At 49.6% G+C, this 24,980-nt stretch overlaps 1 protein-coding gene across 1 annotated transcript in view; it reads right to left on the bottom strand.

Annotated features, from left to right (window-relative positions):
• Window positions 1–19,969, bottom strand: part of LOC149331240 (uncharacterized) — a 29,574-nt gene extending 9,605 nt beyond the window's left edge. The window contains exons 1-5 of the mRNA XM_089555435.1: window positions 19,829–19,969; window positions 17,723–17,872; window positions 15,009–15,269; window positions 12,073–12,354; window positions 10,069–10,359 (exon numbers count right to left, since the gene is read on the bottom strand). Coding sequence (XP_089411561.1) covers window positions 10,069–10,359; window positions 12,073–12,354; window positions 15,009–15,269; window positions 17,723–17,872; window positions 19,829–19,954 — 1,110 coding nt within the window. The 5' untranslated portion in view covers window positions 19,955–19,969. The remainder of the gene's footprint in view (window positions 1–10,068; window positions 10,360–12,072; window positions 12,355–15,008; window positions 15,270–17,722; window positions 17,873–19,828) is intronic.
• Window positions 19,970–24,980: the final 5,011 nt, after the last annotated feature.

The raw sequence follows: 24,980 nt of genomic DNA, 5'->3' as shown, positions 1-24,980 counted from the left end.
TAAATTTCGCATTAGGGCAATTTTCGCGTACGGCGCTGCTCGGGTATTCACGGGGATGCGCGAAGCTCCCTGCACCATGTTTCTCTTCCTCAGAAATCAACAGCGTGGCAGACCGCTTACTATCCATTTTATGCGGTATCGATGCTTACCGTGAACCTGTAGAACACGCGCAGGCGTGCAAACATACCTCTTATTATGGCCATTTATACACGCTCTATTTTTCAAAGACTTCAATTACTGCAAATATGCAACAAATCGGCCCGCTGAGAGCATAATATTTTAAAGCTGGACTGGAATTTTTCACTTTGCTGATAATCTTTTGGGCGTTTTTAGTGCGTGCACCAGCGATAAGCTGTGACAAGAGGCCCAGCACTAGTGGCGTGGACCCACCCCAGGTGCTGCACATCTTTCTGCACAATTTGTGCCGCTTTCACCGGCTAGTTTTTTTTTTTTGTTTTTTTACGTAAGTATAGGTAAACGTAAGTATAGTATAGGTTTACGTAAGTATTGTCTCACATTTCTGTGGACACCCGAACCGCACCGTAAGGGAAGGTAGAGGTGCCGCAGTGGACGGTTCCGGAATAATTTCGGCCACATGGGGATATTTAGCGTGCACTGACATATCGCACAGCACGCAGGGCGCCTTGGCGTTTCGCTTTCATCGAAACGCGGCTTTGGAATTAGATTTCGAAAAGAAAAAAGATGTCCAGGCTTAGCTTGGTTAAGCCAAGAATGCGTTGCATATTGCGCGGTCTTTTTGCGCGAGGTATTTCTTTCTTCTTTCTTTATTGAATACTGCAAACCTTATACAGGTCCAAGCAGGGTGGGTAAAATGACAAACAAAACAATAATAACAAAGTTAGTAAACATCAAAGTGTGGCGAAAGGCAATAAAGAATCATTCCAGTCCGTTACTGTGCGAGGAAAAAATGAAAACTTGAATAAATCTGTTCGTGCAAAATACGGCGTCAGAGAATTAGGATGATGGTGGCGTGTATACCTCGACGTTGAAAGCGACAGATATGGGGCAGGGTTAATAGCTAATTCTTGTTTCCAAAGCAAGTAAACAAATTCCAAACGTAAATTTTTTCTTCGTTGTGCAAGACATTGAATACCATTAACCTGCATTATTTCAGAGGGTGAGTCATACGGGGAAAATTTAGAGTAAATAAACCTTACAGCTTTTCTCTGTACCTTTTCTAGGCGGGTGATATTGTGTTTAGTAAACGGGTCCCAGACAACACATGCGTATTCGAGTTTCGGTCTAATCAGTGAATTGTAAGCAAGTAATTTTACGCTAGGGGGAGAAGTTTTAAGCTTATGTCTTAAGAAGTATAGTTTGCGGAGTGCAGAAGAGCAGATGTTATCTATATGTAAATTCCATGATAAAGTGTTAGTAAGTGTGACACCCAAATACTTATATTTAGTCTCTTCCAGCAAAGGCGATGAACCTAGCCTGTAGTTAAAAGAAAGAGGAGCTTTTTTGCGAGAGAAGCGAAGAAAGACGGTCTTATCAGTGTTAAGTTGCATGTCCCACGTTTCACACCATTCAAAAATCTTAGCAAGAGAGGAGTTAAGATGGATTTGGTCGTCAATTGAAGTTATTTCATGAAAGAGCACACAATCATCCGCAAACAACCTGATTTGCACATTCGGATCAAGTTCAGTGGTAATGTCATTAATATACAATAAAAATAATAATGGCCCCAGCACACTTCCTTGAGGCACGCCAGAGCCGACTGGAAGGCAACCTGATTGTTGCTCATTAACTGCGACAAATTGGTAGCGATTGGTTAAATAATTTGATATCCATATGATCAAAATTTCCGGGAGGCCAATGCGTCTGAGTTTTAATATCAGTTTGTCATGGGGAACCCTATCGAAAGCTTTGCTGAAGTCAAGAAATATTGCATCAATCTGGCCGGTGTTATCAAGACATGAAGCGAGTGAATGTATAACTGTCACTAGTTGTGTAATTGTTGAGTATCCTTTTCTGAACCCGTGCTGGAAATTAGAGAGGACTGCGTGCGCATCTAAAAATTCATTAATCTGGTTGGCAATAATATGTTCGATTAGTTTACAACATGATGATGTAAGTGATATTGGACGGTAATTTTGTAATAATGCACGGTCACCTTTCTTGTGTATAGGCACAACCCTGGCTATCTTCCAGTCGCTCGGTAGGCGTCCATGAAGTAATGAAATACGAAATATAATAACTAGAAACTTTGCAACAGATTCAGCATATCGCTTCAGGAAGACGTTAGGAAGGTTGTCGGGACCACATGATGATTTAGTTTTTAAATTCAGTAGCTTTGAGACTACGCCAGGGTATGAAACAAAATTTACATCACAGAGGTCAAACACTGCGTCACTGGATGTACAAGCACCGGATTTTGAAAACACACTGTGAAAGTACTCATTGAAGTGATGCGCAATATCCCCGTGATCGGTAACTACAGAACCATCAACCAAAATTTGCGACACTGGTTTCTTTTTTTCGCTTATATAATTCCAAAACTTTTTTGGTTCCTCTACAATGAAATTTGGAAGCACTGTATTAAAATAGTGTTCTTTCGAAGAGTGTACTGCGCGTGCAAGCCCTTCCTTTAAGTCCTTTAAATGCTTGGCGGCACTCGATTTTCTCAGCAGCTTTTCCTCCGTGACGTATATGTATGTATGGATGGATGGATGGATAGGAGCGCCCCCTTTGAAACGGGGCGGTGGCAACCGCCACCATGCTCAGCCGTCTTTTTGCCTTTTTTTTCTTTTTTTCACGTGGTTTGGTGACGTCACGTCACGTGGTTTGGTGGCTGCCCGGCCGCGCCCAAGGGCTGAACTGAGTGATTGCAATATGCTACGCATAAAAAGTGACTGTCTCACTCATCGGTGGACACTCAATCATTCATCTCTCCCTCCACGGCACGGTTGAGCGTCCACCGAGATATGAGAGAGTTACTGCGCGATCACCGCTCATACCCTCATTCATCTTCATCCCTTCTCGGTTAGTTGTCCACTGAGATTGAGACAGTTATATCGCCTTTCAGGCTGCACCCGGTAGCCGCGTACATCGCGGCCCCCCCCAGCGGCAGTCAAGGGTGTTATTTACCGGGCGTACATGGAATGAGACACCTGACCAAATCCTTAGTGACTTGCAGTACAGAAACCCGGAGGCTAACATTATAGCGGCCCGACGCATGCGAAAAACAGCGTCCATCCTAATAACCTTTGCCTCAGGTCCCGTGCCTCACACAATAGAATACGTATGTGTGGTACACCGCTGCACCAAATACAAGGGCAGCCCCGACGCCTGCACAAACTGCAGGAAACCTGGACACAGGTACGACGTGTGCCCTCTCCCGAAGGCTGGAATCTGCCCGCGGTGTGGCGAGAAGCACACCCCTCAAGAGACCCCATGCACGCCAAACTGCATTCTGTGTGGTGGTTCCCACCTTACCGGCACAAGCTCATGCAAAGCCAGGACCCCTCCACCTCGTAGACAGACCGCGCCGAAACCCAAGCAACCAGTGCCCACGCCAAAGGACTTTCCACCGCTAGTGCCGCGTCAAGATCGCCAGCGAGCCTGGACCAAACCCACCAGTACACCCCAAACCTCACAGCGGGAGGAAGAGATAGCTCTCCTGTGGGAAGAGGTAAGGCATCTTAGGGCAGCCGTTAATTCTATCCCTCCTACCGTTTCTCCACCTGCTCCTTCACCAACATCCCAAACCTCTTCACCAACACCCCAACCCTCCACATCCCCCCCTCAAAAGAAACACAGACCAGACGACATTCCAGACATGGATTCTAAATTAAAAAAGATGCCCAGGCTTAGCTTGGTTAAGCCAAGAATGCGTTGCATATTGCGCGGTCTTTTTGCGCGAGGTATTGCTTGGCGGCACTCGATTTTCTCAGCAGCTTTTCCTCCGTGACGTATAGATGGATGGATGGATGGATGGATGGATGGACGGACGGACGGACGGACGGACGGACGGACGGACGGACGGACGGACGGACGGACGGACGGACGGGCGGGCGGGCAAGCGGGCGGGCGGGCGAGCGGGCGGGCGGGCGGGCGGGCGGGCGGGCGGGCGGGCGGGCGGGCGGATGGATGGATGGATGGATGGATGGATGGATGGATGGATGGATGGATGGATGGATGGATGGATGGATGGATGGATGGATGGATGGATGGATGGATGGATGGATGGATGGATGGATGGATGGATGGATGGATGGATGGATGGATGGATGGATGGATGGATGGATGGATGGATGGATGGATGGATGGATGGATGGATGGATGGATGGATGGATGGATGGATGGATGGATGGATGGATGGATGGATGGATGGATGGATGGATGGATGGATGGATGGATGGATGGATGGATGGGTGGGTGGGTGGGTGGGTGGATGGGTGGATGGATGGATGGATGGATAGGAGCGCCCCCTTTGAAACGGGGCGGTGGCAACCGCCACCATGCTCAGCCGTTCTTTTTTTCCCCTTTTTTTCCTTTTTTGTTTCTTCTTTGTTTGCTTTTTCTTTTTTGTTTTTTTTTGTTTTTTTACTGTTTGCAATTCTCACCAAGAATCGCCATCATCTTTGCCTACGGTTTTTCCTCCGGCTGTCATGACGTCACGTCACGTGGTTTGGTGGCTGCCCGGCCGCGCCCAAGGGCTGAACTGAGTGATTGCAATATGCTACGCATAAAAACTTTGCCCAACAGCTCCAAGCCAGTATTCTGGCTCAGACTCAAAATTACATTGAAGCCGCCATCACTAACCTTACAGAAACGATTATCAGTCAGGTAACCACTGCCATTCTGCAACAAATTCCACAAATAATTGCTGGAATGTTTTCACATATCCCAGCTAGCAACCCCATAGCTGCTCCCATTCCCCCCCCCCCCCCCTCCAGCATGGCCCAGTTGATGGGCAATAATCTCCAATTAAGCATCCTACAATGGAACTGCAGGGGGTTTCGTCGCAAACGAGACCCCCTGCAGCAGCTCCTCTCTGATTCCTCCACATCCCCTGATACAGTAGCACTTCAGGATGCTGGCACAAATTTATCGCTGCCAGGATACGCTCTGGTACCCTCTGACATCACTCCAAACCCCAGGGTTACCACGTATCTCCAACAATTTGACCATACACTTGTCATGTACTAACCCTGCCGGTAGCTCACACATTCCTAGAATTAATCCCCTCCACTCACAGATATCATCCCCTCTTCATCCTCAATTGTTACCTCCTTCTGCGGCAGCTGGTCTCAGATTTAATCTCTCTCATTAAAGCCGCCTCCGACGCTGCAAAAAAGGACCCACTCATTATATTAGTTGACTTCAACTGCGCACATGCAGACTGGGGGTACACACGCACTAATAAGAGAGGAGCGGAATTGCGCAACACCCTTCAGATGCACGTCCTGTTTATATATAATGATCTGAGCATACCTACAAGAATCGGCAGTAGTGTCACTGCCGACACTAGCCCAGATCTTACTCTTGGTCGCAACCGTCCCACGCCGGTCTGGACGAACTCAAATGAGGCCCTGGGCAGTGACCATTATATCATAAATATACAGCTTGACTTCGCCAAAAAAGCTAAAAACTACCGTGTCCGAATTACCAGCTGGGATAATCTTCGAAAGCACAGAGGCCAAAACATTTGATTCCCCCTTCAACCTCCACACATGGATGACAGAGCTGAAACAGGATGTCCAGGCATTCACGCAAAAGTTAGACGCCACCCCCGAGACTCTCGTTGCAGATAGTCGCTTAGCGCACCTAATCCAAGCTCAAAACAGCATCCTTGCAAGCTGGAAAACCCAGAAACAGAATCGGAAACTTAAGCTAAAATTGGCGCAACTACAAAAACAAATAGAAGAGCACAGTGCCGCACTCATTAAATGTAACTGGCACCAATTATGTGACGGGTTACGAGGTAATCTCTCCTCCACCAGGGCATGGAATCTTCTACGACATATGATAGACCCCACCGAATCTAAATCTGCACCGAATCTAAATCTAAAAAATGTCAAATCTGCACCAACTAGCCCGATCCGCTACCCTTCTAAAAAGCAAATTCGGCTTACACTCAAAAGACTTACCCATCAAAATCGACAAAATCATCAAGCATTGTTACGCCAACTTCAATCAACTTATACCACTGTGGGCCAAGCTGTATCATATCCCGACTATGTAGGCTCCGGTCAACCCTCCCTCGACGCCCCCATTATGGAGGTTGAAGTCAGAGCAGCCCTTATCAAGCTCCGAAACTCAACCCCTGGAGAGAACCAAATCACAAATGTCATGCTCAGAAATCTAGATGACCGTTCAATTTCCGTTCTCACCGACTACTTTAATGAGTGCTGGGAAATGGGGGCGCTACCTGCTGAATGGAAGCACGGGAAAATAAGTTTCATCCCTAAACCAAATAAGCTAATTAATGCACAAAATCTCCATCCCATTTCGCTTACTTCGTGCCTGGGCAAACTGTTTGAGCATGTCATCCTCACCCGTCTCACGCAACACATGGAATCCCATGGACTCTATCCCCATACTATGGTAGGATTTCGAACCCATCTCTCGGCACAGGACGCTCTGCTGCAGATTTCACACGATATCCTCAATGACGTGTTACATCACACCAGAGCAATCCTGGCAGTCAACCTCACCAAAGCATTCGACAAAGTTACGCACAGCGCCATCCTGCAGGGCGTCCAAGAGCTGCAGTTGGGGCCTAAGACCTACAACTATATCCGGGCCTTCTTAAACGGTCGCACCGCCTCCCTGCATATAGATGATATGCAGACCCCCTCCTTCACGCTTGGTAACATTGGTACCCCGAAAGGGGTGGTGTTATCTCCCTTCCTCTTCAACCTCACCCTAATACCCCTGGCCAAGGCTCTCAGCCTCATCCCGCACTTAGGAAACACAATTACCGCGGATGATATAACGGTTTGGACCACATACGGCTCGGATGGCGACATAGAATCCACCCTTCAGGAAGCCGCCACAACTATAGCTACTCACGCGGCAAACATTGGGCTTGAATGCTCCCCCACAAAGTCAGCACTCCTTATAATCCGCCCGCGGCGCGTACCTACCTCCCCCATCACGATTTACCTGCATGACACTCCCATACCGCAAACACCTACCCTACGCATCCTTGGCGTACACTTACAGGACACGGGGAAACCAACCTTACCCTGAAAGCACTAAAACAGTCCACTTACTCCGTCATCCATCTTCTTAGAAGGGTTTCACATTCACGAGCCGGTCTTGACGAAGCAGACAATCTCAAGGTGCTGCATGCCTTTGTGCTTAGTCGCATTCTTTACGCCACTCCTTACCTGAACCTCTCCTGTGCGGCTAAAGATAAGATCAATGCTCTAATCCGTATGGCTACCAAAGCAGCGCTAAACCTAAAGAAGAGCACTAGCACGGACAGGCTCTTAAAATTAGGAATGCACAACACTATACAAGAACTTATAGATGCACATCGCTACACACAGTACCTTCGTCTGGCTGGCACGGAAACCGGACGATATATACTGGATTCTCTGGGAATTCGCATACCCGCACACACTACAGACTTCATCTCTCTCCCTCGCGCCATACACACCGCGCTTATCCTCAAACCCCTTTCTAAGAATGTCCACCCTGAATACCATCAATCCCGCCGAGTCGCGCGAGCACAAGCTCTCCATAAAGAATATGGCACTTCAGAGGATGTTCGCTTGGTGGACGCCGCGTGTGGTCCAGACCATTCAGTAGCTGTGGCTTACCATCCAGCAGCCCCCCCCACTTACCCATTTCATAAACCCCCCTTGTACCCCGGAAGAAGCAGAGGAAGCAGCTATAGCAATAGCCATTGCCGAAACCAATGCGGCTTATATAGTTAGCGATTCAAAAACAGCCATTCTTAACTTCGCCCGCGGACGCTTCCATCCCCCGCGTGGCAGATATTGAGAATGTGCACCCTAAATTCCGAAAGCCGTATTGAGCTCGTGTGGGAGCCGGCTCACTCTGGCAATCCTGGAAATGAGGCCGCCGATAACATAGCCCGAGGACTTATTTGCCGGGCAAATGGCGACCCCAGCCGGGATTTCTCGAGGGAGCGGGCACAAACGTTCTCAGAACTGACTCAACAAGCACGCCTTGCCCGTCGACTCTACCCCTCTCCCCAACCCCGCGTATCCCACTCCCAACAAATCCTCTGGAGGCGACTCCAGACCCGAACTCTTCCTACCCCTCAGCTTCTATCCTTCCGCCATGTTTCCCCAGAGTGCACTCTCTGCGGAGAATCGCACGCCACCCTAGACGACATCCTCCTCGGCTGCACTGCCGATCCTACCCCGCAAGGACAGCCCGCCATCGGTACATGGGAGGAATGGGAGGCCCTCCTTGCGTCGCAGGACCCGGACACGCAACTTCACTGTGTGAACCGGGCTGCCAGTGCCATGGCCCTACGTGGCCTGGACACATACGCGTAATGTGAGGGCTGTGCGGTGGCCCTGAGACCTTGCACGGTCCAAACTCGCTTGCGTAATTAAGTTTTCCATCCATCCATCAGGTTGCGCCGCCGCGGTGGCTCGGTGGTTACGGTGCTCGGCTGCTGACCGGAAAGACGCGGGTTCGATACCGGCTGCGGCGGCCGAATTTCTATGGAGGCGAATTTCTAGAGGCCCGCGTGTGCTGTGCGATGTCTGTGCACGTTAAAAAACCCCAGGTGGTCGAAATTTCCGGAGCCCTTCACTACGGCGTCCCTCATAGCCTGAGTCGCTTTGGGACGTTAAACCCCATAAACCAGACCAAACCAAACCAGTACCTTAATTTAGTTTAGTTTGCGAGTGTTTAGCGTCCCAAAGCGACTCAGGCTATGAGAGATGCCGTAATGAAGGTCTCCAGAAAATTCGACCACCTTGGTTTCTTTAACGTGCACTGTCATCTCACAGTACACGAGTCTTTGTAATTTCGCCTCCATCGAAATTCGACCGCTGCGGCCGGGATCGAACCCGCGTCTTTCGGGTCAGCAGCCTAGTGCCATAACCACTGAACCACCGCGGCGGCTTAAACTAAGGCACTGGCGCTGCTCATGAAACGTTAGCGTTGTGGACAATTTCCAAACTTCGCCATTTTAGAGGAATACTAGCTACTGCCGAATGAGTGCCTACTTTGGTTATGGCCGGTTGCAGCAGCGTTTTGCTGAGCGAGGGTAGACGTTAGCTGCGCTGTGTAACTGCGCCAAGTGGAGCCTTTGTCCTGTGAAAAGTGTGCCAATAGATATTGCCACATGGTGGCGATTGAAGTTTCATGAAGACATTCAGAGGCTTCCAAAAGAAAAACTTTACTTGGTTGACTCGCGCCCGCAAAGAATTGAACTCGGCGGCGGCGATAGCAGCAAACGTGCTCCCGCGGTCGTCTCACCGGAATCACCGCTGCTCTCACCCGTGCTGAATTTAAAGCTGACAAAGAACACTCCAGATAAATCGACAAAATAAACTGCAACAATCTCGGATAATATAGCAGCAGTCGTGACACCCGTAGATACGGTCATTTGAGCTAAACCTATGGTAGGATACAAGTGAAGAACGAAGCGGCAAATGCCCCTCAAAGGAGGCCCTGCGGCCAACGGCGCCGATCGTCTCTGCGCCTTGAGCGATTCCCTCCCTCTCCGCTTTGATCGATCCCCTTGGACCAGCTAGCCTAAAACCGCAGGGTGTGGCAGATGAATGGCGAATAACCACAACTTAAACGAATTAACCGCGGCGTCATGAAAATCGCTCGACGCCAGTGGTTGGAGGGTCTGCTCTGAGGGGCGTCTGTCGCTTCGTTCTCGAGTTGTATCCGACTGCAGTCGCATGTCTTGTTACAAAGAGATAAAACCGCGTGCCGGCGACTTTGAGCATGAGCATGTAAAGATTACAAATCTTTGCTGCAAATGCTAACGCAGCGCTGTGATCTAGACTGAATTGCTATAGTTTCCGCGTAGAGCGTTACTATGGCAACAAGACATGCTCCCGGCACCACGGACCGCCTTCCCGGACGACCTATACGCACCTGGTAGAGCGTGGGCACCACGATGTAGTTCGCACTGGAGACGTGGGATAGCGTGCCTTTGAACTGGAGCTCCGAGATCAGCAACTCGAGGCGCGTGGGTGGATTGGCGGCCATGACGCCGTGATGCAGCCTGAGCGCTGCCACGAGGACCTTGAGGAACTTTTGGCTCTCGTCGAGTTTCACGTCTGGCTTGTTGTAGTCCACGTTCGACGCATTGAAGCGCCTGCCCGCGATCACGTGCAGCGATACCTTGTGCAGCTCCTCGGCCGTCTTCTTCCGCGTGGTGGACTTCTGCACCCGAAACTTCCCATTACAGACTGACACGACCGCAGCGAGCTGGAGCATACACTATGGCTCATTTGCCATTTGCTGACGCTAGCTGGTGAGTGCCTGTTTGCTAGCCAGTGGACCTGAAGGTGGTAACGGCCGTTGGTGCCATTAGTATCTGCCTGCCTGCCTACCTACCTACCTGCCTGCCACCTACCCACCCTACCCTACCCTACCCTATCATACCTGCCTGTCTGTCCGTCTGCCTGTCCATCGAAATTCGACTGCCGAGGCCGGAGCGCCGTAACCACTGAGCCACCACGGCGGGTGTACATTCAACATGGCGAATATGAGCGAATGGCGAATCAGCAAACGAGTGTGGATCAAGGGAAACGTTCACGAAATGTGGCCAGAACCATTTTTCAAGGTTAGTGTGTAGCATTCGCCCTTTAAGGCCGACGCTTAGAGGGAGCAATAATTAACGACAAATTGCAAATAAATTTTACCAACGCTTAAGGGATTCCTAATTAAAGGCCAACTGCAAAAAAATTTTACTCTCGCTATAGTCGGATACAACTGGAGACTGTAGTGAAGCTCCGCCCACATTCAGCCTCCGCGCACATAATTCCTCCACAAGGAAAAAGTAGTCCACTGCTTAAACGTTTCCTGTTACCTAAACAAAAAGCTTATCCCACGAAAAAATTTATGAGCTCTACAATTTTGATACATGGAATGTATCAAAATAGTAAAACATTAAAAAGCTGATTTCGTTCACTGTTGCTATTAGCCAGCGGAGCAATGCAGGACGCCGCGGACCGTGGCCCAGTGTTAGCAGCTGCTGCCTTTTTTACGCTGCATCCACTGCCGTTCCACCAGCGACCCGGGTTCGTCCACACGTTCCCAGCAAAAACGGCCAAAGACGAGCTCTGCTCGAGGAAGGAAGCAGCCATTTTCTTGCAGTCCCATGTACGAGCAGATTTAGTCTGAGTTGTGTTTTATTTCTGTTAGATGGCAGTTCACGCACCATAGAAGATCAGGCAGGAGTGAGTTCGTTCTGGCGGATAACGTTTTTTGAAATTCATTTAGAGAGCAGCGAATTACAGCGGTTATATTTCGGGATAATTAGTATAGCACGTAACTCAAGTACTCCTATTCGATTCCGGTCGCGGCGGTCAAATTACGATGGAGGCGAAATTCTAGAGGCCCGCGTACTGTGCGATGTCAGAGCGCGTTAAAGAACCCCAGGTGGTCGAAATTTCCGGAGGCATTCACTACGGCGTCCCTCAGGCTTAATCGCTTTGTTACGTGAAACCCACATCTATATACCTAAACTTATACTGCTATAGACAATAGAGAGTAACTCCTAAGCGTTATCTGCGCCTTGTTATCGCTTAGCGGTGAAAACTATACTTCTCTCGAGTTAAGAGTCTGTTTAATCATTTCTCATGTTCCCTCCAAGTACGACACATACTGTACATGAGGAGGTTTGGTTTAGTTTGGTTTGTGGGGTTTTAACGTCCCAAAGCGACTCAGGCTATGAGGGACGCCGTGGTGAAGGGCTCTGGGAACTTCAACCACCTGAGGTTCTTTAACGTGCACTAACATCGCACAGTACACGGGCCTCTAGAATTTCGCCTTCATCGAAATTGGACCGCAGCACAGTTCTGTTGTACATGCAGAGGTCACCGGATAGCTGTGCCTCGCCGCTATGTTGCCACACTATAAATACGGACGCACCTCCATCCATGTGAACGTGTCCTCCGACCCGTCGATATTATCTTGGATAGCTGCGAGGATGTCGAGGAGCACGGCAATGCTTGGGGCTGCGGCGAGGTACCGGGCGGCCAGATAAGCCCACGTGAGCGTCAAGCACTTGTAGGTGAACTGGAGGCAGTAGAACGCTTTGGCCGCTTCGGACTGCGCTATCTTGCCCTGTATGGAGAGGATGTACACCACGTCGGCCTCTAGGTTGGTGGCCAGGTAGAAAGCCGCCTTCTTCAAGCCGTAGTCCACCACAATCTGTGTGCGCACCGGAGAACGAGAGAGCGCAGATCATGTAACCGCCGCAGTCCTCCTTTCTCACAACATGTGGCGCCCTCTGGGAAGTGGCGAAAATACGTCTGCTATTGGTTGAATACAAACGCAGGTGCGATAGGCACCATGCCGTATGGTTCATGGCCGGGCTAGAGGGGTGGTTCCACGAGGAGCCAGCGGCGCCTGCGAGGTGGCAAGTGTGTGTGCTTGACAGCTGCCGCCATCTGTCGCACGTGCTTGTCACTACCATGAACTGCGCATGCACAGTAGCAGCTGACGGTTTTATTTTCAATCAGTGGAGGTGGACATGGAGGAAGGAAAGAACTCAGTAAAGGCGGTTTCGGGACATTTTTTGCAGCCGGCTCCTCCCTACCCCCCCCCCCCCCCCCCTACTTGGCCGCCTTCTCAGCACACATGCGCAGTAGGCATTAGAGCAGACGATGCCGCGGCGACCAGCGTTACTATTGGCTGCGCCGTCGGCCAATGATTCCCAGTAGTCCTTGCAAAAGCGCATGACTTCTCGAACACTTTTTGGCGTGCAGCTCGGATGGCGAGGGTACAGTGCTCTAGGCTTCTAGAACACTGCAGCGAGGGCCTCTCGAGTTTTCCTTCCTCCGTGGGAGCTGGAGCCGGAAGGCGCCCATGCGCAGAGAGGCCTTGTGAAAAAAGGTGGATTTCGAGTTGCGCTGACGAGCAAACAGGGCCTTGCAGCTAGCCATAAACCAGGGGGGAAACGGCAGTAGGAAGATAAATTGCGGCACTGCTTCTTGAAGTTTAAGCACCATAGTAGCAGAGGAAATGTTTACGAAGAGCGAGCAGAAATGACCATTGCTGTGTAATCCTCGGTTTGCTGTCGTGCTGCTTGCCGAACCGCGTGAATGACAAATCAACTCACCCAGCTTTCCGTCCTCAACTTTGCAGGAATTCATAGTTAATAAACTGCAGGTGCTTGGCTAGCGATACACGGCCTTCAAGGAATATTCTAGACAAGTCTTCGAGACGCGAAAATATAACGACGCTGTTCGAGAACAGTTTCTTTTGCTCATTGCAAATGCGTGGCGCATCACAACGTCAGTGTGGTAAATACAAGTGTCGCAAATAACCTACAGTTGTGTTTAGAAACAGATAAAAAATTACGAGTTAGGCATCCCATTTTTTGGCTACACATGGGCTGACTAGCGCTCGTCCCGTACCCTGTCGTGTGTGTGTGTGTGTGTGTGTGTGTGTGTGTGTGTGTGTGTGTGTGTGTGTGTGTGTGTGTGTGTGTGTGTGGTTTGGTTTGGTTTATGGGGTTTAACGTCCCAAAGCGGCTAAGGCCATGAGAGACGCCGTAGTGGAGGGCTCCGGAAATTTCGACCACCTGGGGTTCTTTAACGTGCACTGACATCGCACAGTACACGGGCCTCTAGAATTTCTCCTCCAAAGAAATTCCAGCCGCCGCGGCCGGGATCGAACCCGCGTCCTTTGGGTCAGCAGCCGAGCACCATAGCAACTGAGCCACCGCGGCGGCATGTGTGTGTGTGTGTGTGTGTGTGTGTGTGTGTGTGTGTGTGTGTGTGTGTGTGTGTGTGTGTGTGTGTGTGTGCGTGTGCGTGTGCGTGTGCGTGTGCGTGTGCGTGTGCGTGTGTGTGTGTGTGTGTGTGTGTGTGTGTGTTGTGTGTGTTGTGTGTGTGTGTGTGTGTGTGTGTGTTGTGTGTGTTGTGTGTGTTGTGTGTGTTGTGTGTGTGTGTGTGTGTGTGTGTGTGTGTGTGTGTGTGTGTGTGTGTGTTTCTCTTTTTACCTCGAACAAGACTGGTTTATACATGGACCAAATTAATTTATGTGGAACGCCAACCACAGTCCAATCTCGGCGGAGTTATGAAAATTTATTACCGACACATTTTTTTAATGCGAGAGCACTATATGGCTATATACGCGTCATAAAAAAGTGTCCGCAAATTTTGTCCGCACAATCATGTTCTATAAAGATATGTAAAAAAAGTTTGATTGCATTAGGTAGAGGGTGAGAAAATCTCGATACATTCCAGATTTGGTTGATGTGGAGTAATTAGTTAACTAAACGCCAAAAACACAGACGTTGCGATAGCCATGGACGTCGATATAGCACTTGGACGTCAGAATAGCCATGGCGTCTATAGTGTGTGGACGTTTCTCTTTCACATTGCTCCAATGCGGGTTGCCGCAGTGATCTGAAAGCAAACATTAAAAAAAGATAGAAACAAAACCGAAATTTAAAAGTAATAATAATAAATGGACGGAGGAAGAATGGAGAGGTAAAGGCCCTCGCATTTCCGCTCTTATCCACACTTAAGTGCAATCCTTTTTTTTTGCCGATATGCCTTAGAAGCACCGCACATGTTTTTCTAGGGGTACTGGCTACATTCTTTCCATTTTTTTTTCATTTTTAATTTGTTTAACTTTCTGAGCGCTCATTACTGTAGTATCTTTCCATTTTTGATTTGTATATTTGAGTGGAGAAAACAATTTCATCTGTACCGCGCTGTTTGCCCTTCGTACAGGTTGCATGAGACCCTGGACCTAGTCGGGTGCAAGGACGCACCTTTTGTTCGTGGTGCTGCAGTTTCTGTTTGAAGAAACTGAGAATAAACTTCAAACTTCTTAGGTCTTTGGTATTTTACCTGCATGGCCTTCCTGAAAAGGTCGTTGCCCTCGACGATGATGGTGTCCGCGAGCTCAAGTACCAAGCTCTCACGGTGCGTGCCCTTGATGGCGAGAAGCCACTGTTCGGCCGACACGTCGGTGACCAGTCCGGACACGACACCCTGGAAGGGCCGCTGCTCCTCCTTGGATGGAAGGCCGCTGAAGATGGCATTGACCTTGTCGTCCATGTCCGCCAGCAGGTCCAGTTCGGCCGTCACGTTTTCGCGCCGGAGCCAATACTTTAGGAGTGCAGGAAGAGACCAAGTAAAATGAGAAAAACCACGAAAACCAGAAGATTTGCTCTGAATTTGAAAACGGCATGCAATTTTTCTTTCTCAACCAAACTACTTGCTGGGAACTAAAACCTTGTCACAGAAAGCATAAGTTCTGGTTTTTGTGGCTGCAATGAAAATCTTTACTGCCGTCGTACCGGAACTTTGAGCACTCCTGCAAAGCTATACGGGTTCCCGTCGTAGCGATAAATCCTGATATTAAAACGCATTTAGCCTCCAAAATAAAAGAATTAAATTTCGGATGCTTTTGAGATCCGCCAAAGAGCCTCTCGTTATGGGAGACACTGGGTCACACGAAGGGATGTCCTTTTATGAGTCAACTTCTCTTATAAGCTGTTTTCCGAGAAACTTCGAAGCTTTTGTGAGAGAAAAAGAAATTCACAAGGACACCTAATTACATTACGTGTTGACAGTGCGATAGCATTAGAAGTTGTGGACGCCGTTACATGAAATCACGTCACTTCTGGTCTGGTGATGACCAGTTTCGTGACGTCACTTCCCTTCCGCAAATGGACGAGTTTTACGCCGACGACGCTTGTTAGCATCATAGGCGTCTCATGCTAACGCATCAAAGTAGACGAAGGTGGCCCATAAGCACTGCAGCAAAGGGTGTGCCCTCAAAGCAATAGCCACCAGCCTTTAGGCGCAGTATTCAACCGAGGCCAAGACCGTGATTCTAGCCTGCACAGGGACATTCCAAGGCCGCCTAGCTGCTAGACATGTATCCACTAAGAGAAATACGCGTGACAACGCAAGGCAACAGTGGACTTCCCTTTTCCGGTTCCTAAGGCCCAACCGCATAAAGGTTTTTTTAGTGGCACTACCGTTTTGTACAGTCGGGGACAAAAGTCTGTGGACCACGTGTTTCTCAAACGAAGCCGATAGATCTATTATTGGCTGGAGACCACATTTGTGGTGAAGAAAGAACAAATTCTTGACTTCCGCCTCCACATGTGTGGTCTCCAGCTGCCTGCTAATATATAGCAGAGCTATCGGCTTCGTTTGAGGAACACGTGGTCCGCAGACTTTTGTCCCCGACTGCACATGGCAACAAAACGTGGTAAGCCATACATGCATACATGCAAAGGGTTTTGAAACCGAAGTTTGAATGCATTTACTAGGCATCGATAACTTCACGCATTCGATGACAAAGTCGGCATGCTAATCAACGTTACGCCAAATTACCTTGGTCCAAATCTTTGGCCCTCATTAGGCAGTACCGCCTGATATGAGCCTGCCTAATGAGTTTATGCTTTATCAGCATGTCCTGATAAATAGCGTGGTGCGCATACTGTGATGGTACACAATTGAGAAGCGCATTCTGATGGCCAGCACGACTAGCATATTTTCATGGTATGGCTTATGAGCTTATCCTAAAGAACACAATTGGATGATATGCCTATTAAACATACGCTTGATGAGCAACATGACGAGCACATTGCAATGATATACTTGATGAGCATGTCATGATGACCTCACAATAAGCATATCGTCGTGATACGCTTTATGAGCACTATGATGACCAGATTCTGACGACATGCCTGACGAGCATGAAGACTATACGCTCGGTGAGGATGTTATAGCTTGGAATAGGGGCACCGACCCTGTGAGAAGAAGGAAGATGGACCTCTTCTTTCTCGTCTGCTACTAGCACCTTTCTAGAGCAATAAAAGTCTTTCCTACCTACCTACCTATGTTACCAAACAAGGTAACATGCCTCAAGAGAAAAGTACACAACAGCTGAATCTTACCGGTACTCACCTATGGGGCAGAAACGTGGAGGCCAACAAAAAAAGGTTCTGCTTAAGTTAAGGACAACGCAGCAAGCTATGGAAAGAAAAATGATAGGTGTAACGTTAACAGACCGGAAGCGGGCAGAGTGGGTGAGGAAACAAACGCGGGTTAATGACATCCTAGTCGAAATCAAGAGGAAGAAATGGGCTTGGGCAGGGCATTTAATGCGAAGGCAAGATAACCAGTGGTTATTAAGGGTAACGGAGTGGATTCCAAGAGAAGGCAAACGTAGCAGGGGGCGGCAGAAAGTTAGGTGGGCGGATGAGAATAAGAAGTTTGCGGGGACACGGTGGGCGTAGCTGTCAAAGGACAGGGTTAAATGGAGAGACATGGGAGAGGCATTTGCCTTGCAGTGGGCGCAGTCAGGCTGACGACACAGGCTATGGGGACGCGTGATGCGCATACTGTGATGACACACTTGAGCAGCGCGTTCTAATGTCCATCGCGATTGGCATATAATAGCATGGTATGCCTGATGACCTTATCCTAAAGAATACAATTGTATGATATGCCTATTATGAAGATGTTGGTGAATCAGGATGCGAAAACTGCAAGACAATACTGACAGCCACCGGTATAAGGTCCAGACAAGATTATGCCCCTACCCTGAAGATTTGCTCGAAGCGGCTGCGGGCCTCAGTGGTGCCGAAAGGGATGGTGAGCTTGTCTTTCAGCGAGTATCCTCGGCCCATGAACAGCACAGTGCGCCCGTTCTCGTACACGAACATGGTCTTGAAGAGGGTGAACACACCGATCTGCAGTGACGAGACGACAGAGTTCGAGCAAAGGTGGAAAGCAGAATCCCTTCCACTCGTGCGTGGCGTTATCTTCTAGTCATACGCCGGAAGTCAACTTTATGTCAGCGGGAACTCACCTAAGGCGGCCAGACGAGTTTCTACTTACATATTAGACACTCACAGGGGGCGGGTAAGAATGTGCGATTAGTAAAAGCATATGTAGATGCTTTTAAGATAATGACTATTCATAACTACAGCGCAAACGACAGGACAGAGATGAAGAAGGGGCACCACACAGCGCTGACTCACAACTGAAGTTTATTGGATGCCAGAAGGTATAAATACCTCCCTGGCGGCCAGAAAGAATGCAGTCCACACTTACATGCGTGACTGACATAATAGTGTACCAGTCATATGCCGCCAAGCAAATCACATGCGCGAGAATACAATATAAGCAGTGACAGAATACAATATAATCAGTGAGCAAGCACTTGTCAATATTCGCAATCAAGGTTCAGTGTTGGTAGAGCGGCTGAACAGTGGTCTGATAGTGGCATGAATGTCGGTTCAGTGTTGGTAGAGCGGCTGAACAGTGGTCTGATAGTGGCATGAATGTCGGTTCAGTGTTGGTAGAGCGGCTGAACAGTGGTCTGATAGTGGCATGAATGTCGGTTCAGTGTTGGTAGTTAGATAGGTCCAGTCTTGGCCCGAACATCAGGCCAAGGTTGGAAAAAGTAACTTTTTGCCCCAATGCCGACGTCGGTACGACTTTCGAGCCGGTTTTGACCAGCGTTATGCCAGCGTCGGTCCATTGTTGGTGTGCTGCTTGGGAAGCCCACGACCGGCGACCCTTCGGTGGATCCCTGGTCACATGGGCATCCCCGGCAATGAGCTGGCTCACCAGCTTGCCTGCGATACTATACACCGGGCGCCGGGGATACCATGGACGAGCCCACCGACGGAGCAGGCGGTCAGGGCTTACAGACACACTGTCGATGAATACTACATGCGGCAGAAATCGGTCTGAGCTGATTTACCACCACCACACCACCCATCCTTACCGATCCGTGAAGCTCGCATTCTTCGCCGAATTCAGTTTAATCTCCTACGCACACCAGCCAAACTTTATCTGTACCGGTGCACTTCCACACCTCAGTGCCCAAACTGTCCACACATATATGCAGACATAGAACACTTTCAAGTGTCTGTGCAACTTAATGGGCACTAAAACTCTCTTGAATGTCCTAGGGACGTTTGAGACGTCCTGTAGACGTCCAGTGGCGTTTCAGTGCCCATTGGGAGGCGACCCGGCCATTGGGCGGTCGGCGACCGGACCTCACCATTGGCTGCATATCGCAGCCAATGACAGCCAGTGATCAGTTCCGGTCGCCTGCTGTTTACAGAACGCTGCCATGCACCCCACCATTGGCTACATATTGCATCCAAATTCAGCCAATGGTAAGGTCCGGTCGCCAACCAACCAATGACCAGACCGCTTTTCACAGACGCTTGATACTCGCAGGTATATCTGAGTGACCACTGACAGAGGACAGAATGGACGCGAAATGGATTACGGAAAATGGCGCTCCGTCCCGCGCCACTGCCAGCTTCGTCTTCGTCACAATATAATACGACACCTCGACGAGGATGGACTTCAGGTGGGATCAAGGAGCAATATTTAGCATAAGACAGAATGCTGTCCAGCTTTCGAAGCTTCTGACGACGTTTCGCGAAAGACCAGTGCTCTCCGCTCCTTTTCGATGTGCGAGTCGGTCGGCCATTGAACTCTTTTTCGCTGCGACCCGGGTCACCGGGCCCGCGTCCCACGCAGCGCAGGTAATGAGCCCAACATTGAAGATGGTTGGTGTTACATTGGTCCTTCGTAGGACTGGTCTTTGCCAATATGTTTCCAACACTGGGCCGATTAATTGCGCTGCTTGGGGTGTCAAGGCATCACTGAGCAGAGCGCCGCACCTGCATCACTTGGCGCACCAGGTAGCGAACGACGGCGAAGAAGGTGGCGGCATTCATGAGCTCGGTGATTTCGAGCAGTTCGTGCGCCTCTTTCAGAGCGTCCTTCAGCTGTACCGGCTCGGACATGTACCGGTAGCAGGACCTGCGTCAGTCAGCAGTACCGTTTCTTCGTTCCTTGTGTTGAAGTCACGGCAGCAGAGAATCTTGAAGAGGTTTGTCATTTAAACTTTACAATTTCGCAAGTGCGAGAGCGATGAACAATGGCCATTAGATGTTACTGGCTATGCGAAGGGCACTGAGAAAGTTACGCGGGTCATAGAAAAAATTCAGAGGGACTCCTAAATTCATTATTTGATGGCAGTGCGATAGCATCAGCAGCTGGTAATGTCTTTACCGGAAGTAACGACCCTTTCTTCCAGCAAATGGTAATGCTCCGTTCTGGTGACGTCACTTTCCTCCAGCTAGTCATTTCTTCCTGGTGAGGTTTCTAAAGGTATCGCATTAATACCAAGAGGCCCAGCATCCTGTTGTTACGTTTGCATCTTCTGGCAGGAATATTGCAATGCGAATATGCCCAAAAATTCAGGACAAGAGCATTTTTCGACTGGAAATTGCTTATGAACGCCATTTTTTCATCATAAGATTTCACTACAAAACATCAACACATTCGCACATCTCCTCTCGGCAAGATTTAATTCTTTTCCTATTACGGTTTTTGCTACCTTCAAAGATTTTTACCATTGTTTTTTTTTTTTATGGCAGTCCTAACTACTCGATGCGAGCGGTGCAAGAAGTTTAAAAGAAAGATTTCGCTAGTATCGGAAGAATGGATCAATAACTTCAATATTTCCATAAACATACATTTTATGCGGATGACATTACTCTATGGGTAACAAGAGGCATTGACGCACAATTGGAAGAAACTCCACAGCAGGCGGTGGATATTGTGGAGGAGCTAGCAGGGGAAGCAGGACTCTCGTGCTCTCAGCCCAAGTCCGAGCTTTTTGTGCTGACGGATAAACCAAGAGGGATACATGCGAGGCACTATGTGCCGCCACCACCTTTAGAGGTGAAAGTGGGGGGAGTACCGGTCGCTGAGGCCCAAACGATCAGGATCCTGGGTATGTATCTGCAGACTAAAAGGAAGAATAGCGAGTCCTTGCAAAGGCTTAAATATACGGTCAACTAGAACAGAAAACTGGGCAAGTTGGAACGGATTCATCTTAAAAGCAGCGCGATACACAGGACGAGAGAAAGAAACAAGAGACGACACGAGCGCAAAGAATGAAAAGAACCCATTGTACAAGAAATGTGGTTAACTAGAACAGAAAACTGGGCAAGTTGGAACGGATTCATCTTAAAAGCAGCGCGATACACAGGACGAGAGAAAGAAACAAGAGACGACACGAGCGCAATGTCGTCGTGTTTGCGCTCGTGTCGTCTCTTGTTTCTTTCTCTCGTCCTGTGTATCGCGCTGCTTTTAAGATGAATATACGGTCAATGCTACCGTGCGGCTAATCAGAAGAATCGCCAATCGTAAGAGAGGTGTTAAGGAAAAGGACTTGTGTAAGCTAGTGCAGGCGTTTGTGCTGAGTATAATAGTGTATGCGACGCCTTATTTGAAGTTGGACGCGACGGAGAAACGCAAGGTGGAGGCTACGATTAGGCAGGCGTATAAAGCGGCCCTTGGGTTGCCTCACAATGCGTCTACCGAAAGGCTGCTGGGATTAGGGGTGCACAGCACCCTAGAAGAACTACGGGAGGCGCACATGGTGATGCAGCTTGGTAGGATTTCAAAAACAAAACCAGGAAGGGACGTATTGGAAAGGGTCGGCGATGGAGTTGACGTTCCAGCCGGTGACACGAAAATTCAGATGAGGCGGGAAATGCACAAGGGCTTGTACATAAAACCTTTGCCCAAGAACATGCATCCAATACATCACGAGGACCGCAGGAAGGCAAGAGCCAAAGCTTTACATACTAAGTACGGGAAGTACAACGAGGCAGTCTATGTAGATGTCGTCCGTCCGTCCGTCCGTCCGTCCGTCCGTCCGTCCGTCCGTCCGTCCGTCCGTCCGTCCGTCCGTCCGTCCGTCCGTCCGTCCGTCCGTCCGTCCGTCCGTCCGTCCGTCCGTCCGTCCGTCCGTCCGTCCGTCCGTCCGTCCGTCCGTCCGTCCGTCCGTCCGTCCGTCCGTCCGTCCGTCCGTCCGTCCGTCCGTCCGTCCGTCCGTCCGTCCGTCCGTCCGTCCGTCCGTCCGTCCGTCCGTCCGTCCGTCCGTCCGTCCGTCCGTCCGTCCGTCCGTCCGTCCGTCCGTCCGTCCGTCCGTCCGTCCGTCCGTCCGTCCGTCCGTCCGTCCGTCCGTCCGTCCGTCCGTCCGTCCGTCCGTCCGTCCGTCCGTCCGTCCGTCCGTCCGTCCGTCCGTCCGTCCGTCCGTCCGTCCGTCCGTCCGTCCGTCCGTCCGTCCGTCCGTCCGTCCGTCCGTCCGTCCGTCCGTCCGTCCGTCCGTCCGTCCGTCCGTCCGTCCGTCCGTCCGTCCGTCCGTCCGTCCGTCCGTCCGTCCGTCCGTCCGTCCGTCCGTCCGTCCGTCCGTCCGTCCATCCGTCCATCCGTCCATCCGTCCATCCATCCATCCATCCATCCATCCATCCATCCATCCATCCATCCATCCATCCATCCATCCATCCATCCATCCATCCATCCATCCATCCATCCATCCATCCATCCATCCATCCATCCATCCATCCATCCATCCATCCATCCATCCATCCATCCATCCATCCATCCATCCATCCATCCATCCATCCATCCATCCATGCATCCATGCATCCATGCATCCATATCTTACCTTAAAATATTCCAATACTTTTTTCTTTTCAAGAATCTTGAACTTGAGGCGGATAGTGGTGCTATGAACAGTTTTCCTTGAAGGAATCACAACCAAGCTCTGCCGGCGTATAAGGGCCACATCACTTCTGCATGTGGATCTCGATCGGAAAATTTCCGCACCGTTAGCTGGCCAACATTTTCGTGATAAAAGCTAGCAAGTCCAGATGAGAATCACCTCAAGCGATGTCCCCAAAAAACCTAGTTTTTCCTGTGTCGCCGTGACCACGCACAATTTTAATGCGATAACATTACAAACCTCATTGGAAAAAAAAAAATGTGTCGTCGGAAGCTAAATGCGCTGATTAGCTGGATAGATGTGACGTCACCAGACTAGAACATTCCCATTGGCTGGAAGGAAATGACGTCACTGGACCGCTAGAGAGTCAGTTCCGGTCAGGGCATCAACAGCTGCTAATGCTACGCATTGCCAACACATAACGATAACAGTGCGGTAAGCGCTCTTCATATTAGTTTTGGAGAAAAATATTTGCAAAAATTATTTTCTCGCTTAAATTAACGTGTTCCGAATAAACGTCTTCAAATAAATCTCATTAAATAGCCTTATGCAACGTACCGTCCTTTAAATGTTTAGTAGGAGCACCTCACTATGTAATTTAAGGCTAAAATACGGTAAAAAGCACTTTTTTGTTCAAGTTTACTATTTCATTCTGACACTATTTACGCTCATTTCGGTTAGCGTTCAAGACTGATGCTGTTTGCCTTGTTGAAGCACGACGGCACTCTCTTTGAAATGAACCTTTTCTGATCCGAAGATGACCTTACAGGATTTCCAACACTGCCAGAGAACCCGTCTTTAGAGCTGCTTCAGTACAACAGGGTTGAGTTGTGGGCAAGATGCAGAACATGCAAAGCCACCTAAAAAGGTGTCGTGCAAGAAGTAGTAGTAGAAAACTTTTATTTAGATCTTTTAAGAGATTCGCGGATTCGAAGCCTCCGTCGTCTTTCGTGGCGCCGGCGACTTGAGGCTTCTCTTCAGCAAGGTTGGGCCCCTAGTCCAGGGCTCCACTGAGTCGCGCTGCATCAGTAGCGTGCCGCACTAAGGCCCTTTGGGCTGCGAGCTCGCTGCTGGTGAGCCGGCTCTCCCATTGCTCCGCACTCGGGAATTCGTGTTGGTGGAATGCTTTATTTCGTTCGCACTCCCATGTGATGTGGTATAGTGTGGGTGTGTCGCCGCACCAGGGGCAGTTTGCTCTGTATTGTGTTGGTGACATCTTGTTATAGATGTACAAGTTGGGGAAGGAGTTTGTTTGTAGCCTACGCCAGCCGACTGCTTCCTCCCTCGTGAGGGCTTTGTGTGGTGGTGGGTACTTGAATTTAGTCCCTCTGTATAGTACAAGAAACTGCGCCAGGCTGCTTACTAAATTGACGAAGCCGTATAAAAAAGAACGACCCGACAGTCGCTGCGTATTCTGCAATGTGTCAATTAAGAGAATACGATTCACCTGTCCAGTCATTGCTTTGTGCATGCCTTCACCTTCTAGTAACGAGTCTGACGCGGCTTCCTGCACGATGAACTACCAACTAGCCCTGTTAAAAAAATTGGCAGTGGTTTAGCTCTGGTTAAACCTGGAGGATTGCGAAATCAGCGAGAAGAGAGAGAGAGAGGCGATGGAGAGCGCGCGGCAGCGGCGGCGGCGGCCCCGGCACGCTAGCTATGCGCCGCTACCGCGCATGCGCAACTGGCGAGCGCGGCGGCGGCACTTCTCAGTCACCCGCGCTATACCCGCGCAGCGACGGCGGCGGCGCGCCAATTGTGCGCCGTGTGGCGTCACTGCTCCTCGCGCATGCGCAGTATGGCCTTTAGTCAGCTCCGCGAAATGGCTCGGCGACTCGCGTAGTGTTGCTTTCGCAACAAAATACCCAACACAAAGCAAAGGTGTGCACAAGACGCTAAGCTGGACGCGCAACTGGGCATCCAGCCAGTGTCTAGTGTACTAAGTTTTTAATGATACTGCCAACTGGGATTTTATTGAAACACAGTTCAACGAGTAACCCTACCACGCATGAACTATAGTCAAATCAAATGTGAGCATTAAGAGTCAATATTCGGGGCAAAGAATTCTTTATGAGTTTGTAAACGCGATTGCACAATCTACTCAGATTTTCCTGCGTTCATTTACCTCTATGGAATCAAGGAGCCCTTTTAGGGGCAGTGTATACTGCACAAGTCCCGGGGTAGATTTAGATCACTTAATATACGGAATACTTACAGTTGGAAATGGAGGTATATATCCACCTGAAAGC

Source organism: Amblyomma mixtum, chromosome 8 (assembly GCF_055824585.1).
Source record: "Amblyomma mixtum isolate Tamu chromosome 8, ASM5582458v1, whole genome shotgun sequence".
In the NCBI taxonomy this organism is placed as follows: Eukaryota; Metazoa; Arthropoda; class Arachnida; order Ixodida; family Ixodidae; genus Amblyomma; species Amblyomma mixtum.
The sequence above is the reverse complement of the archived record's forward strand: the minus strand, read 5'-3'. Positions and strand labels throughout refer to the sequence as shown.